The following is a 17,074-nucleotide window of genomic DNA, read 5'->3' on the forward strand; positions in this document are numbered from 1 at the left end:
TGAGATGGACAACGGTGCATGTAGGGGGGAGGGGTGGTTCAACCTACGAAATGTAAGTGGGTTTTTTTCGTACATTTTTCTTGGTCAACGAATTACAGTTGGATGGCTTGGTTGGAAGCCACTCAAGTGTAGGACAATTAGAACAGTTCAAACCTTTTGATTGACGGAAGCGGGCTAAAACGTTTTTTGTCGATGGGCCAAAATGAAAAGATTCGGGTCGTTTACATAAAAGCAGCACTCACGTGCGCGTCTCTACAAGAATGCGAAGAACCGTTGGTGAGAGACTGGTGCTAAGTTCGCGCGCTCAGCATTCAACTGGAATGACGTCACAAAGGGAACCATGCGCGCGCCCAGATAAACACCAAACTAGTCACCACAGTGTCGAGTAAATAACGCCCAAATTCAATCAACTTTTAAAATTTGGAGGTAACAGGAATGAGTTTGAAACAATGGATGTGAAAGTAGATGACAGCTTCACTTTCTACGATGACAAGTACTCGAAAGCCATACTGCACCGAATTAACCAGCTTCGGCATCATGGTGCCATGTGTGATGTGGTTATTAAGGCAGAAGATACAGAGTTTCTCGCTCACAGGAACATACTGTCTGCCAGTTCAGATTACTTTTTCGCAATGTTCAATGGGAACATGAAAGAAAGCAGTCAGGATGTCGTTACGATAACGGGCGTTACCCCAGATAGTATGAGATCAATTCTTAATTTCATCTATACCGGCGAAATTGTACTTGACTGGGATAACGTGGAATTAATATTGCAAGGCGCTAATCTGATGCTTGTGCAATCTGTCAAAGACGCTTGTTGTAGGTTTTTAGAAAGCCGGCTAAACGTATCAAACTGCCTAGGAATTCAGTCATTCTCTGAAACGTACGCCTGCCACGAGCTTTGGCATATAGCGAGCCGCTATGTTTACCAGAACTTCGTCCATGTATCAGAAAGCGACGAGTTTCTTGCAATGTCACCAAAGAACGTCGCCATCTTGTTTTCCAGTGACGAAATTAGCGTGGAAAACGAGGAAAAAGTTTACGAAGCCTTGGTGCGGTGGGTAAACCACGATTTATCACAAAGACGAGACTTGTTCCCGGAGCTCTTAGAGCTTATCAGGCTCCCGCTTGTATCGCCATACTATTTAGTAGACGTCGTCGAAAAAGAAGAACTGATGACGGTGTCACCTCGTTGTGTAGAACTCCTACTGGAAGCACAGCATTTTCACATGCTCCCGGACCGTCGATCTTCATTAGATAACGCCCGGACCAAGCCCCGGAACTATGAGCGCTTTCACGAAATGTTGATAGCCATCGGCGGCAACGGGGATTTTACTAACTTCACCACAGGTTAGGCACCTTACAAAACACCGACAATGCACATTTTACCCCCGACCATATAAGTTGTTTTGGTTGAGTTATTTTTTTTTTAGATTTGGCTTTGGAATATGGCTCAAGATAAAATAGGGTGTGGTTTGGGGAAAGGTAACACTAAGGCACCGACTTAATAAAGTAAGATACAGGGGAGGATCCAGGGGTGGGCCCCGCCCTTCGCCCTCCCCCCCCCCGTCTTTAGAAAATCTTGGATCAACCCCTGTGATATATTAATGCCGAGGCAACGTATGTGATTGTTTCTATAATTTTTTTCCATCTGAAGTTACGTCAGATCCGAGTGAGAGAAATGTTTTCTCAAAATTTTGTTTATATTGTTGCGGGCCTTGAGGCAAACTATTTCAGAAATAGATTATTACACCTATCGATTTTCTTGGGGAAAAAGATGTATGTGGGCTCTTATATCGATTGGACGTTTAACCTCAAGATGTACCTTTTCTTAATTAGCATACGCTTTCAACGTCATCACTAGCCAGTGGAGTGACCTTCCTAAACTTCCCAAAGATCGTGGTTACCATGGCGTGACAGGTCTGGGGGGACAATTGTATGTCGCTGGGGGGTACTCTACTGTCAACTCGGAAACGCTGGATTCAGGTGAGCTCAAAGTCAAGAAGAAGCTAAAACTTTTAACGCAGTAGGTTTATTACTGATTGTATGAAAATGTTTTTTTTTTTGCAGAGTAGCCATTTGTTTTTACGTAACTTTTGCTCATAAAACTAAGCCCCGAATAAGCCACCTTTCCATTGACCAGCTACAGAAGAAATTGATATGCTTCTAAATGATTACTAAGTTTTCGCGCATTTTTAAACGTGTACCTGTAATCCACACTCGCAGTTTGGAAATCGATGCTCCGTAGAGCTTGAATGGAATCAAGCTTGAATTGTTTAATTTTTATAGTGTTTGATTTATGTTTATTTAGTTTTATATAGCTTAATATAAATATATATTTATATATACATCTCTGCCGTTTTTATCATATATTTTTAGTAAGTGTAATTGTAAATTTTTAGTGTGTGACATTTTAGGTGAGGGCCACAAGGTTATTAGCCAATTGGCTATTAAGTGCTTCCTCTTTAAATAAAGTCTTTATATATTATTTATTTATATGGTCAAGCCCCAGTAAACTCGCCACCTCCGCTCCCACCCGTGGCGAGTTTATTAATAGTACCAGCGAGTTTGCAGTCAAATTAAGCAAACATGGCCGTAGGTAGCGCAAAAAATAAAAATATTACTGCAGCCTCACCTTTTGCTTCTGATCGAAGTTCATAGAGGGAGGGCGTAAGGGGGTTGCGAAAACCGCACAGAAACGCACAGAAAAACGCCAAAAAAAAAACGCAAAACCGTCAAAATAAGTCTATAACCGTAAACCGCGCAGTCTAGACAAACAGCAATACCGCGGAATAAAAAACGAAAAACCGCGCCAGATTTAAGGAAAACTGCATCACCGCAAACCCTTACGCCCCTCTCTTCATACTATTGGTATAGTTTTTTTTTTTAACCTTGTTTGCTGAGATGACCATTCGATAAGGGTCCTGCTTTGAGACGTTTTGTATCAAAACCAAAATATTGCGGGGGTGAACACAAACCATTTCATTTAAAATCCTTGTCCTGTTTCTTTAGTTATACGTTACGACGTTCGGGAGAAACAATGGCACCCAGTCCCTTCAATGAACACGAGGCGAAGTAAACACGGGATGGTGGAAGTGGACGGGAGCATCTACGTCATCGGGGGGTTCGACGGGACGACCACAGTCAACACAGTCGAGAGTTACAGCGTGCAGACTAATAGGTAAGAGGGATAGGGAATAAGGAGATGGTAGCAGAAAATGTGAGAGAAGAGGAGACGGAAAAAGTGGTTTACCTGATTACCAGGAGGTGAGTGGAAGCAAAGAATGGTTAAAAAAGGAGGGCACGGTGTCCCCACCCATGCCAACGCCCCCCTCTGCCTGCAAAGCAAAGTAGAGCATGGTATGGGAAAGTATGAACGGAGTTCATAGGTAAAATGTGGGGGGCGGGAGAGAGAGGGGGAGACGTGAAAAATTGTGTAGTTCCAGAAAATATCCTATACCCCTACCCCTTTTACCCCCCCCCCCCCCCCACCCCCTCTCCCCTGCGTTTGACCCCCCACCCCTCGGAATTCCAATCACTTCCATGGCGGGGGGTATGGATATTTTCTGGAACTACACAATTCTCATCCATTTCTATCAAGGTAGAAGGGTAGAAATGGATGAGAATAAGGGGGAGTGGGGACGAAAGAGGGTCAATAGTGGTGACGAGATACCGTTTCTTTTATTTCATGAAAATAAATTCGAGCAAACAGCTAAGCTCACTGGATCCTATGGGATACCTTGGTCTGTTGGGTATGAGAGGATTGAAATAGAGAACCAGGGTGGCTTAAAATCCCCTCTTTTACAAATCGAGTTTCATTTTACATGTATCTAGATGGAAAGTTCGTGCGCCAATGCCGACGAGGCGAAGATGTGTGTGCGCAGTTGCTCATGGGAAATTTATCTACGTCATTGGCGGCCATGATGGATCTAGCATCCTCAACACTGTCGAGAGATACGACACCACGAGGGATGTCTGGAGCTCGACAGACGTCCAGCCAATGAGAGACCGTCGCTCCTTCCCTTGCGCGGTGGTCTGTGATGACAGCATGTACGTCATGGGTGGTTACGATGGTAACGACACGTTGCGCTCCGTGGAAATGTATAACTTCTCGTCCAATCAGTGGACTCCGTTGCCGTCCATGTTTGTGCCTCGATCCAATGCGGGCGCCGCGGTGTTTAACAAGAAGATTTACTTAGTGGCCGGGTGGGATGGGATAAGCCTCAATTCCGTGGAGAATTTCGACATAACGACCCAAGAATGGCAGAGACTTCCATCTCTCCCCAGGCCCACGACCGGGGTTCGATGCTGTTTCCTTAGTTTCCAGTCCTCTAACGAGCAGAAGCCAAAGAGCAAAAACAATAAGGGACATCTGTGTATCGTGTGCTAACGATATGCCACGATTATAGCGGTGCGGTTAGCGCGTTTTCGTTTGTTTTGTACTGTCGAGTTGTCTTTTATCTGTTGGTGTTACTGTAACGTGTGGGAGAGGGTGTGATTTTGTTGTTTTCTTGTTGTGATTTATAATATCAAAAGGTGTTTCTGGATATTTAATATTTTAATTTCAAATCATACCAAGAGGTTGTTTTAACAACTTGCTGAGTGTATGTTTCTATTTCATGAATAAAACAAAATATACGAAACATATTAGTATTTTTTAATACGATTGTTCGTGGGTGTTTCTTGATGGGATTGTGCACATTATGGGTTATAGTCGTGTCGTATAAGTCGTGTTATTCATTTTTTTTTTATTCCATTATAGAAAATGATCAGCTGTGAAGGGGTAAAACAACAACAAACGGGTAGGGGACTCCCTGAAAAAGTCATATGCTCGTCGAGAAAATAGATTTTATGACCCTGAGGGATTGCAAAATAGGTGTGGTTCACTTAAATTTCACCCCCAAGGTCACCAGAGCGTATCATAAAAATGTTAACCCTATATAGATTTTTGGGGGTTTTCTAGACTTAGTTGTCAATGATAATCAGTTAGCAAATCAATATATTTCTTGTCCACAAACGGCTGGAAACACACTTAGTGTTAGTAGACCTATGAAAGATCCTAAGGGTAGCACTTGGGCGAATTTTACACCCTAAGGGATAAAGGCGAGCTTGGCAGAAATAGTGTTCACGGAGACTCACTGATAAATGTCTTAAGCAATCCTAAATTTTTAATAAGCTTTTAGTAATAACAAGTCCTGATAATCCAGCTTTCATAATCGGCTTTTGTTAGCAAATTCGGATACTTCCTAGCTCAGGGTCACCAAGGAACCTCAGTTGCGCATGCGCGAGATCCTAATCAGGAAATGAGATAATCTCACTACCGAAAGGGCTACAATAGTACAATGGATGGACGCTTGCAGTGGTTTCACTAAACTGTCACTCATTTCCCGCCCAGAAGTAAATAAGATTCGTATCGGTCTCACTACAGCAGGATGCTGGACAGTTTTCAGACAACGACGCTTTAGTATGGAAAACATAGACACTATTTACTCAAGGTAAGATGTAGATTGAACAAATGTACATGGTTCTATGTCAAATAAGCTTGACTTAAAAGGCAAGATATGAATAGAATCTCACAGTTAATTACTCAGTTGCACAAAAACGAACCCACGAAAGGCAAACTAATGAGCTGTTAAATTGTATATCATTCATATCATATCTAGGTAAGAAACTTCTGTCACAGAATGAAAAACACAATAATTGGCCTATTTCCCTCAATTAAGTTGTATATATAAACAAATTTTCTAGTTAACAAATCTCAAATACAATAGGAAGCTAGCTGAAGCTTCTGAATAATCATGTGATTAGGGAAAGCAAAGGGAATACTGCAGATAAAGCTAAGAAAATATTTTGGATTTACTGTAGTAACTGTAAACTATATGAAAATGCGAGTTTCACCTATATGTGTCGGCATCAGGTTAGAATTGTTTACTCGATTCTCTTTATTTTTCTTTCTCTAAAAGCAGACTATTTCCAATTTTTGGTTCGATATAATTTCTAAAAACTAGCTTCAAAATGTAGATACACTCAAGAGAGTTTACTAGATGTTAATTATTTGCAAAGTACCTGTTTCGTTGTTAAAAAACATTTTTCAATCTTTCGAACAGACAGTCAGAGATATTTTATAATTCTTCAAATTATGAATCATAAGACATTTAGACTTCCGTATGAATTGTGCCATTAGCTCATAAAAAAAAAGAACACGCGAGAATAAAATTTCTCCTGTTTGACACACGTCTTACAAATGGTTTTCAGTGCAAATGGAACCATAACAATTAAACCGCAGTTAGTGGCACGTTGAATGTTTATGTCTGAGCCAATTTGGATTCTATTATGCAAACCGCAAAACAAATGAGATTTCTTGTCATTCCTCAAAGATTAGAGTTTTTGCGTGACCTTTTGATAAACGGGCGCAAAACGGTAAATTTCAAACGTACTTTCCACAATTTTCATGTTTTGTTTTGTTTTCTTGTTGGAATTATCTTCTGTTCTTAGAACTTGAGCTCGCAAGCCGATTTACTCGAAAGTAGGTTTCCTGGGTTTCTATGAACTGTGAAAGCATCTCACGGTCGTATTTTGCACGGAAACCAAGATAAGTAGAGCACATTTCCGATCACGTGACCACCTTGAGACGAATATGCCGCAAATCATTATCATTTCTCAAAACTCGAGCCTATCTATGATATTGTTAAAACGATGAAGTTGTAAATAAAAGATGCGATGCATATCCATTTATACATCACTGCATAACGCAAACTCAACAAGTGAGCATTTTTTCGTCTAAAAAAAACTTCCCGAGATCTTCGTCTGTGCGCGATTCATTATAGGCCACGGTTGTGGGGGGGTCAAATGGTTGTTCTAGGAGGGGGGGATTGGGAGGTATTGTCACTAGTTTTCGTTGGCCGTTGATGAACTTTAAATAAAGTGAAGCCCGAAAGATAAAAAATAATTCGAGGTAATCTGAAAGTCAAGCAAGCCTTGTAGAATGATTTGGAGTTTGTTTATGGTGAATATTTAAAGTCAGTTTGAGATCTTCGTCTGTGCGCGATTCATTATAGGCCACGGTTGTGGGGGGGTCAAATGGTTGTTCTAGGAGGGGGGGGGGTTGGGAGGTATTGTCACTAATTTTCGTTGGCCGTTGATGAACTTTAAATAAAGTGAAGCCCGAAAGATAAAAAATAATTCGAGTTAATCTGAAAGTCAAGCAAGCCGTGTAGAATGATTTGGAGTTTGTTTATGGTGAATATTTAAAATCAGTTTGAGTTAGCTGAGATTAATCAACGGAGATTGCTAACTCCTCAGGTTTGAGTTATTGAGGTTTCCGCTGTGTTTTGATAACATTCCTCCCTATCCTCTCTTACTCTCCCAATCCCGCATACAGTATTCAGCATTCCACTCTTTCAACAAAAAAAACACAGGGCCACCAGACGCTGAGTAGTGTTTTTTTTCCTGCGCGCAAAGTAATTTGAACCACTTATCATTGCCGGGTTACTAAATGGGAAGTGGCAATAATCATGTTATCTGCTAAGTACTCGCTTGTGAAAACAAACATCGGTCTTGTTCGTGTCCTGTTTCTGTACCACACTATCATCCGCCGAGCTTCATCTCATCACATTACTTCAGAGCATCCTGCTGTGTTGAAATATAAAGTTACTTGTTATTCGCCGTGCTACTTGCTGCTTCGGTTTCTTATTTCGAATTAGAAGATTGGGGAAGATCTGTGAGTGTGCTTTTCGGCTTGTTCCCGGATTTCTCCGTAATATGTAAGTCATATCTAAATTCAATTCATAACTGTAACTTTTGACTTTCTCTGGGTTTAATTTTTCATATATGGAGCCCTCTACGAAACAAAAAGCTCCCGAAATTAGACTATATACCGTCATTTCTTTAGAGCTCCTTAGAGATGCAAAGGTTTTAACCACTACCTAAATAAGTGGCACGTTTCATCTCTTCTTTATCAAAAATATTATGCCGGACTCTAGGCTTGTGGTAAAAATTGTACTCAGATTAAATCATAGCATGTGATTTCAAGACGCACAGTTTTTGTTTGTTATGCGGGAAACTCTCTGCAGGGATATCTCCGAGTTGGCCAAATTTTGAATTCCAAAACAGCTCTTCTTCTCTAATAGGAAACGTAATTGATTCAACGACTATAAAAGAGTAGTTCTTTAATTCTAGCTTTTAAAGTCGGCTGATTGTAGCTAACAGTTCAGCTGATAGTTTGCTTGCTTCTCAAATGCCTGAAATTTGTGTGTGAAATACAGCTACTTGGTGGAAGTGAAGTATGTGATACACTTACACTAATTGTTTCCAATACTTAAGTTTCAATAAAAACACTTAGTTCATTGATTGAATCCGTACCCATGACATTAGAAAAAAAACTATGATTCATTCTTCAAGAACCTTGTGTGGAAAAAAATTGATTTTTCTGTCTTTGAGTGCTATTGTAATTGATGGCTCTCTTCTGAGCGGAAATTGACCAGTTGGTGGTGGAATCCCTCTATTATTCATTTGCAAAATGTTCTAATCAGTTTTCATCCGAACTCGATGCGATGCAAGCGTATTGTCAACCGCAAATTTACAACTTATCGGAAAGTTTTCGCGTCGGCGACCTATCAATTGGAAGCGTTGACTTAGGCATTTTCGAAGGACTCAAGGACTACGTAGGGAATCTTGTTATAAAATTGCTTAGACTTTATTGCAATACAGGCCGCTGGCTGGTTACTTTTACCACTGGCTCCTACATCAGTCCGAATATTTTTGTCATTTATGAATACCTTATACTAAGACTATATGCCTTTAATTGCCTCTATTAATATTTTCGGTTCCTTTTTTGACAAAGTGCCCCCCCCCCCCTCCAAAAAAAAAATACCTTATTTCTTTACCACCTATGAGATGAAATAGAAAAAGGGCGAAAACGTAGCACAGATTTTTCAATGATATTTCACGGACAATGAATGTCACAACATCTCGTGCTCGCGACTTCTAGGTGTGATGATTTTCCCCCCGAGCGGACGCTTAGGGCACCGCGCCTCGTGTAAAGTGAGCGTGAGACTGGTAGTGTTCGCAGTGGCAGCGTGCGCGCTATGCATCACGGTCTACGAGTGGAACACATTCAAGCAAGTGACGGCAGGTAAGGAAAAACTTCATTCAGGGGGGGGCGGACCCAGAGGGTTCCAGGGGTCCCCCCTTCCCCGCCGCTGTTGAAATTTTCAGAAGTAGTGTGTGGGTAGCTAAATTTAATAAATTCGCCATCTTATTAGCAATAATTAGCATTCGTGCCCCCTTTTTTGGATCAGTACTCCTAACCCCCCCCCCCCCCCCCCCTTCTCTTTCTGGATACGCCTCTTTAAATAATTTTATATAAAATGGATGAGGGAGAGCTGTGCGTCTTCTCAGGTTGTCGAATATCAATTGTTTGAAAACTAGTTTAATATTCTCCTACCAGAGTCAAAACGTTGGACTACAGTTTCTATGCCATCTCTGACAACGAGAACAAGCGATCCATCTAACCCAAAACGAGAGCTCCGCGCCGTCCAAATATTGCGTCGAAAAATAGCCTCGAAATTCAACAAAACTTCTGTAGAAATAAAACGAAAAATTTTGAGAGAAAGACTCTGTGGAACAGAATGGCAGGAAGAGTACGCACAGCTTCACAAAGACATACTAGAAGGACGCAAACCACCGCGATTTCTTGTGTTTTATTGCGGAGGTGTGGACCATGGATGTGGTGGATACGGAAATCGCATCGGAGGAATCACGTCGTTGCTCTACCTTGCTGTTCTTACAGAAAGAGCTTTTATCATTCACTGGCACTCTAGTGTATCATTGGAGAATTACTTTCTGCCAAGGAGTATCAGGTGGAATTTAAGTATTGAAAAGTTACGGGACTTTAAGAAAAGAGCGCATTTCTGGGGAAGGGGAAATCATGTTGATGTGAACGGTGAAAGTCAAGAGGATCCTGGGTTAAATGCGAAGGATTTCCAGCGTTGGATTCAAGATACGGATTTGAACGCCTATTTGAGTTACCCCGTAGAAATGGTCACATCTCAGTGGTACTTTGCGCAGTCCGTGCGAATGAATAGATTTCTCAAAAGGAGGAATAAAGCGCAATTTGGGATAAAAGAAAGGGGACACCGGTATTCTCTGGTTGGATGCGCTTCTGATTATTTATTCTCTAGGACTTCTTACATCAAGCAACTACTCACAAGGACGAAAACCTCTTTAGGTTTCGACAAAAAGCCAACCATTGGGATCCACTTTCGGACAGGAGATTATGCTCTACTTGGAAGAAAAGCAAAGCCAAAATCCTTACGGGTTGCAGAGAAATTTCTAGAATGCGCTAAAAAGCTAGAGAAGGTGTTTTTAAAATCTACTCTTGGTCTTAAATCCGCGGATGTCAACTGGTTTCTGGCCACAGATAGTTACGACATCAAAGCGTTTGTCTCTAAGCGGTACCCCAAGGTGGTGTATCAAGAAGTGAAGTTAGAACACATTTCCAAAACGGAGCCATCCGCCAATGGACTTGAGGGAGTTATTCTGGACCACCTGCTGCTGTCAGAAAGTGATGCCATAATATTGTCAAATAGCAGCTTTAGTCAATCGGCTTTAGGGTTAGGGTTTCACTCGTTAAGAGTCAGTACATTTGGGACGAATTGTCAGTATTAGTCCCCTAGTATTAGTTCTCCTACTTTTTTCAAAATAGAACCTCGCTAACTCGAATTTTTAAGAAAAATAAAAACCATGTCGAGTCAGCGTGGTTCAGCTTATCGATTAAGAAAATATATGTTTTAGCTGCTCAAAGTTTTCCTATTCCAAATTCATACGTTGCGCGGGGGATTGGTTCGATTTGATAAGCGAATTGAATGCTTGGACGCATTTCAAAATTCCCAAGCCAGGGTACCCCCTTCCTACAACGGATATTACTGCGCACCTCCCCCCCCTAAAACGGATAAACTGTCCCCTCCCCCCCCCCCCCCCCCCCCGTCAACAAATCCTGGCTACGCGCTTGGTTACAAAGTATCTTTATAGTGTGCGCGGATAGAGCTTACCCAAGAATAATAAAAATGCCCCCCCAAAAAAACAAACAAACAAAAACAAATCGAAAAGCATTTCTAATTCTGAGGAGTACAGGTGATGAAGGGAATGGGGTTAAATTTTTTAAACGATCGATAAATCGAGTGTAAGTGGGTGTTAGCGCTATTCGAGTCTTAATCTCCAGAGTGGAAATAACCGAAGCTTCCCAAAAGCTCCCGTCCAAATATTCAAGATGTAAAACCTCTGAAACACATAACAACGAAAATTTCCCGCCAATTTCGAATGCCAATTTGCGCATGCTCACTAGAGTGTATCCGTCCTTGGTGAATACGTGTCATGTAGACTGATGGAAAAAAGATGCGAATTCGGTGTAATCTAAGGGTAAACAATCTATGTCGTTATCATACAACGTCAAAGAGTGACTTGAATATATTTGAAAAGCAAACAGGTTTCAACACGAATTTGTCATTTTGAAACTGCGCAAAAAAGAGCGTGAAAGAAAAAAGGAAAGTTACCTAGTGGAAATATCCATATTTGACTCCATGATAAGCTACGTGTAATATCATTCTTTACATATTTGGTTCAAAGTCAAGCAGTTTCTAGGACATCAAGTTTTTTACCTACTCGAAGTAACAAAATATGAACACAATGCCTAACACAGCACTCAAAAAACCCCTTCAACTTTATCACAAGTAGTCTTCAAGTACTAAGATTATCATATCGTTAGTCTTGTAACTTGCCTCTTAAGATCTTCGTTTTGATTTTTGTATACGCAAACAAGTTATGCCTAAAGCACTGTGGTTGTTATAAACAAAGACATTGCTATATGGTAAAGGGCTTAAGAATTCCACCCTTCCGCCCGCCCTTTCTGAAAGAGCTGTTTGATATCTCGAGTTCTCGTTATCAGGACAATATACATGCTATGACAAGCATAGCCTGCTTGCAGGCGATACTCGGTTATCATCGCGGAAAACCCTCTCCGTTCGATGATCGGGCGCCATATTGTATTCTAAGCTCGGTTATCATCGCGGAAAACCCTCTCCGATCGATGATCGGGCGCCATATTGTATTCTAAGCCGCACGGTTCCTGGGGGCGAGCGCCGAACCGATTTTCCGCGATGATAACCGAGTACCGCCTGCAAGCAGGCTATGACAAGCATCACTCACTATATACAGTATGGCATATTTCTAGTGAACAAGAGGAGACCTATCCAAACCCTCAAGCGTCACACACATTTCCAAACCTTTGGGACCAACCATTAGATATCTGACCTACGGGTTACGATTTTTTTCCCGATGGATTTATTTAGCGGCAAGTTGACTTGCACGATTTCTTTTCTCAAGAATGTCGCTGTCACCTTTAGCCAAGGATTTCTTGTTCGATTTTGTTTTCCCGAGATATCAGCCTGCTGGATAATATATCTTTTTTAAATTTTCGTTACTAACCCGCCAGATATCAAATGGTTGACTTGATAACGGTTTGCTTGCAGGCAAAATGTTTCACCGTATTTTGCTTATACGTGTCTAAGGCCATTTCTATAGAACTCATGCCGGGCCCGTAGGGGGGGGGGGGGTTCGGAAGAACCCCTCCACTCTATTGAAAGATTGAGAAAGATCTGCTCTAATAAAGGAAGATTGAGTAGCGAGGTAGGGAAAGCTACCTAAGACAAAATAGTGGTTTCAGGGGGAGGAGTGGTTGGTGGTTTCAGGGGGAAGGGGTGGGTTCCAAATCCTATTTTATAAGAACGCGGGGATTTTAAACTGTTCATCAAATTTGTTGTCGGTTGCACATAAACCGCTTGAAACACGTTGGTTTAAAAAAACGTTTATATATATCTAAAGAAAGATCCGCTCAATAAAGTGGGGATAGTAGAGTAGAGGGGGGGGGGGGGGTTGCCCCTCCCCTTCCGCCGCCCCTGAACATTGTTTACTGCTTACTCCTGGGCTCGTTCACTACGTGCCTATTTGCTACAACCTGCTCATCGTGTTATTGCGACTACGAAATTCATCTTTCCCGGTGGTCGGTTATATCATAGACCCAGAATAGGTGTTGATACAATTTTTGATAAAAGCGCTATGACTTATTATGCATGACCCCTAAACTAGCACGATATCAACTACACCGTTATCTTTTCGATTAAAATTCAGCTACGCATAGTGACATTCCACGCTTGTCTTCTCTCGCGGGAAGTGCAAACTAATCCAAGCGTGCATAAAGGGCGATCTTTACGCGTTCAAACATGGTGCGGACAGTTGCATTAGTAATCGTATTACTCTTCTTTATTAGCGTCGCCATTGTAGATGTCGAGAGTTTTCACATTGGAGTTGGAAAAGTCATGAAACGCCGTCATTTCAGCCGAAGAAGGCGACATTTCATCCAGGTATGAGCGTTTGAAATATCTTTACAGGGCCGTTACGCCTATACAGGGGTTCCAGTTTTTTTTTTTAAGAATAAAGAGTCCAGAAAGGGCGTGGCTTTCCCCCCAAAGTTTTGTCAATGCCTCTGCCATGCTATTTAGCCCTTCTTCTTTATCGTGGAATATAAGATAAAAGGCATCATATTATCAACAATGTATACGTGTCTTTCATGATTGTGTATACAGGACTTAGTCTTATTCTTCGAGTTGTTTGTAATAATTATTTTTACTAATGGTTTAAAAGTATCTATTAAAAATATTGCGTAAGCCATCAATATTGAAATCTTTATTCCCCTTACTACTGCCACTGTGTTCACGTCCTTCGATATCGGAAACGAATTGAGTTTACTTGAAATTTTCTTTTCAATCCAGATTTAAATCCCTTATATCGGCTCACACTGCGTAGTTTTCAAGTGTCTATGTTTTATCATAGGATAAGCTTTTTTTTAAAAAGCTAACAATTATCGTTGGAGAAGAACATTTACTTATTAACAAACATTTGCGTGAGAGTTGCGTGGAATCCGAGTGTTGTGTGTGGCCTATCCGATTGTCAATCAACAAGTCCCAACCAATCATCAAAGACTTATCAAAGAAGCCATTCGATGCCCATGATGGAGCCCGAAAATCTATGTGGGCCGTCGCTGCTTAAAAAAAAGAATCATTATACTCATCGATGTTAGTCTTAACTCCCAGGGTACGAGAAAGCCACCTTTCTCCTTTACCCTTAAAAAATATTTTGCAACGTTTTGATTAGATCTAAGTCAAATCTTAAAAGATCACACGTCCCAGGTTACGAGAAAGATAAATTTCTTTGCATTTTACCACTACTATTAAAAAAACGTTTAACTTTGCATTCTATTGATTAGATCAAAGGCAACCTCCGTACGTTTTCATGACTTATGAAAACGTATATGAAAAGTGATTTATCTACTGTATCAAACGTGAATCCAAGTGCCCCTCTTTATATGTGTACCTCGTTTGCCAAGCTTCTTAGACTCGATTACACAACACTCCCCTTAGTGTTGATAACATTGACCTAAGTGACAGTTTTGATGGGTGATTAATGGGCATATCTCGGTAAAAATATTGAGTCTGAACTCTTGCTTAATGATGGACGCATCAAATCTAGTAATTTCTATCGAAACTTAAAAGGGTGAACTGGTCGCTCCTAATAAGTTTTCGCCGTGCTCTTTTATCAGAGTGTGCAACCCACAACCGAGGTACTTGACATTCACAGAGAAGTACTAGACAGAAACATCATCCTTAGTTAAAAACTTGCATGTTCTCACGATTTGTACAAAGTAGGCTCTTCCAGCGATCACTATCTCAACTTTGGTAAGTTTTCTACTTTTTGCAACATGTTTTTAATCCGCTTATGCACGATTTTTTATTCTAAGATACTAAGATATTATACTAAAGAATGTTTGTCAGCCGTCACTTTATCTTACGAGGGACAACCTACGTTAAATGATTTAAAAAACGCCGGGGCTGTTAATTAAATTTCATTGTCCGAGGGGGCGTTCAATAGATATGAGGCGTTTATTCAAAAGGGGCGTTCATTTTAAACTATAACAATATAACAAAAACCAAGTGTAGTGTGGTTCTCATTCCAGTCAGGATCACGTTAAATTATAACCTGCATAGCAAGCATTTCTGCGACGGAAATAGAGACCGAGGGATGGAAATGCAGGGCCATAATCTAAAAAGGACAAACCGGTGTGACGATGAAGGAAGCGCGATATTTTCGATCGAATTTGTTTAATAAAATATGAACTATCTTTTCAGATTGTTATGTCAAGATTTTTTTTCACGTGATTTGTCTTCCAGTATGTTTGACCCATATATGCTGATGTTTTTGGACGAATCTGGTTTTGTTTTTAGTTTTTACTCTCGACAAACAACACTAAAATGATAAATTTTTGTTTTGCTTTTCGTTATCGCTTAAAAAGGCTAACGAACAGTCAGTCGTTCTTTCGTTTAAAAACGTGTTTTAATATTATTTTCATCTTCTAAGACAAAACGAATCAAAAGGAATTACGCCACAGTTTCATCGGTCTTTCCAGTCTTCCAGGATCCCAGTAAAAATCAATCTCCAAGTTTTCTTCCGCCAATAATCCGCTGGGTTGTGAAAGTGCATTTTTTTCCACTCACTAACACGAACTTTTTCACATCCATAAATCTATAGCTGTCAATCTCAGACTTTTTAGGAGCCGAAAGAACTTTGTGGCAAAAGTTGACGGGTGCCATATCTTCAATCTCCTGCCTGTCTGAAACTAGATCCCGTGATCCACCGCAGGTTACGACACACACATCCGCAATAACGAAAGTGCAACTTTTTTGAAATAGGTGTATACGATATTTAGGCAGGACAATCTTCCTTCTTCAGCGGCATGTGTGCAGCTGATATGTACAGCTTTTTATCATAATTAGCTAACAAAAAACAAACAAACAAATTAATGAACCAATAAATTAATAACAAATTGATTAACTAATTAATTAACAAACAGGGAGTGGTGTTAGTGGAGTTAAAAATTTCTTCGCATCAGTTGGGGCCAAAGTGTGCATGAGGGCTGCCATGCCAACGCTATTCGTTAGACTATAGGAAAAGTGTCAAACTTAACGCGTTTTTGGTGTGTTTTCCCTCTGTAGGAGAATGCTCCAATTAAGCGGAATTCACGACGTAGAGTTATCCTAGTATGATAACGGGGACTCGTAATGCTGTAAAGAAGGCTTCAAAATACCGAAAAGGACTGTAAAATCATTCCAGTTGCATACAGACGATGTCTCCAAGGAGAGGCTGAAAAATCGCCAAAAAGTATGACAGCAATTATTTGGATTCCGTGAATAATTGATGCCACAAAGTGAAGAAAAGCGATGGATTGATGGATTTTCTGAGTGACATTATCTTGACTCTCCATTATGCAATGCGTTATGGGATTATTGTATTTGTTTAAGTTGTATAGAATCGTTGAACGTTTGATGTAGATGTTACATCTTACATCTTACAGAAGGAAACAGAGTACATAGAAGTCGCCAACAGTAGAAACTATATGCGGAGAAATAAGCAGATAGAAAAGAGTGTCAAAAATTTGTCCATTCTCCCCACCCCCGACACCAAAATACGCCATCGCACTTTCTTTTTCTGTCGAAGGAAGTCACCAAAAAAAAACGGATACAAAGTCAAGACTCAATCATCGACTAGGATATTGAGTATGTCAGTATTGCAATATCCGTTTTTAAAGGACGGACATTATAAAGCAATAATAAGCCACATAATTGTGTTTCCATTCATAAATTATATGAAGAATCTCAAAATAAAACAACCTAGCAATAGAAGAGCAGTAAATAATGTTAGTGGATTGACAGCAGAAGGAAAACACGATCAATTAATGGCAGGCGTTTTTCTGAATAGTCCAAAAAAAGCCTGGGACGAGCCCGCGGGAAACCTGTGTTGTACTAAAAATGCTAGGGCCTGGTAAAATCCTTAGTAAACACGATTCCCTGCAAGTTTATGTGGAAATCCTCGACGTACACAGTTCTAGGGCGACAAAAAAAACTACCTACCTAACTATCGTGTAATGTTATTTTATAAAGGCTTCCATAAATGCGACACAGGACCT

The 17,074-nt window shown here is 40.6% G+C and overlaps 2 protein-coding genes across 4 annotated transcripts; both read left to right on the top strand.

Moving 5' to 3' along the window:
• Positions 1 to 36: 36 nt before the first annotated feature.
• Positions 37 to 4,643, top strand: LOC5513415 (kelch-like protein 12). The gene is made up of 4 exons (XM_032382906.2): positions 37 to 1,350; positions 1,840 to 1,986; positions 3,013 to 3,181; positions 3,835 to 4,643. Exons 1-4 carry the CDS (start codon positions 450 to 452, stop codon positions 4,388 to 4,390), a joined length of 1,773 nt encoding a protein of 590 aa, XP_032238797.1. The 5' UTR covers positions 37 to 449; the 3' UTR covers positions 4,391 to 4,643.
• A 267-nt stretch (positions 4,644 to 4,910) lies between these two features.
• On the top strand, positions 4,911 to 16,787 carry LOC116618796. Of its 3 annotated transcripts, none has more exons than XM_048720804.1 (3): positions 4,911 to 5,495; positions 13,325 to 13,418; positions 16,104 to 16,787. In XM_048720804.1, the coding sequence occupies exons 1-3, from the start codon at positions 5,347 to 5,349 to the stop codon at positions 16,152 to 16,154; spliced, it is 294 nt and encodes a 97-aa protein (XP_048576761.1). In that variant the 5' UTR covers positions 4,911 to 5,346; the 3' UTR covers positions 16,155 to 16,787. The 3 variants fall into 3 exon arrangements, with proteins under 3 accessions (XP_048576761.1, XP_032238799.2, XP_032238798.2); XM_032382908.2 differs by lacking the exons at positions 13,325 to 13,418; positions 16,104 to 16,787 and adding exons at positions 8,990 to 9,133; positions 9,449 to 10,803 and having other exon boundaries at positions 5,318 to 5,495; XM_032382907.2 differs by lacking the exons at positions 4,911 to 5,495; positions 13,325 to 13,418; positions 16,104 to 16,787 and adding exons at positions 7,144 to 7,763; positions 8,990 to 9,133; positions 9,449 to 10,803.
• The last annotated feature ends 287 nt before the right edge of the window (positions 16,788 to 17,074 follow it).

Source organism: Nematostella vectensis, chromosome 13 (assembly GCF_932526225.1).
Source record: "Nematostella vectensis chromosome 13, jaNemVect1.1, whole genome shotgun sequence".
Lineage (NCBI taxonomy): Eukaryota > Metazoa > Cnidaria > Anthozoa > Actiniaria > Edwardsiidae > Nematostella > Nematostella vectensis.

Coding starts and splice junctions, on each gene's coding strand:
- LOC5513415 (XM_032382906.2), top strand. CDS start 450: ATGGATGTGAAAGTAGATGACAGCTTCACTTTCTACGATGACAAGTAC. Junction 1,987..3,012: donor CTCGGAAACGCTGGATTCAG/GTGAGCTCAAAG, acceptor CTGTTTCTTTAG/TTATACGTTACGACGTTCGG. Junction 3,182..3,834: donor TACAGCGTGCAGACTAATAG/GTAAGAGGGATA, acceptor ACATGTATCTAG/ATGGAAAGTTCGTGCGCCAA.
- LOC116618796 (XM_032382908.2), top strand. CDS start 8,995: ATGATTTTCCCCCCGAGCGGACGCTTAGGGCACCGCGCCTCGTGTAAA. Junction 9,134..9,448: donor ATTCAAGCAAGTGACGGCAG/GTAAGGAAAAAC, acceptor TTCTCCTACCAG/AGTCAAAACGTTGGACTACA.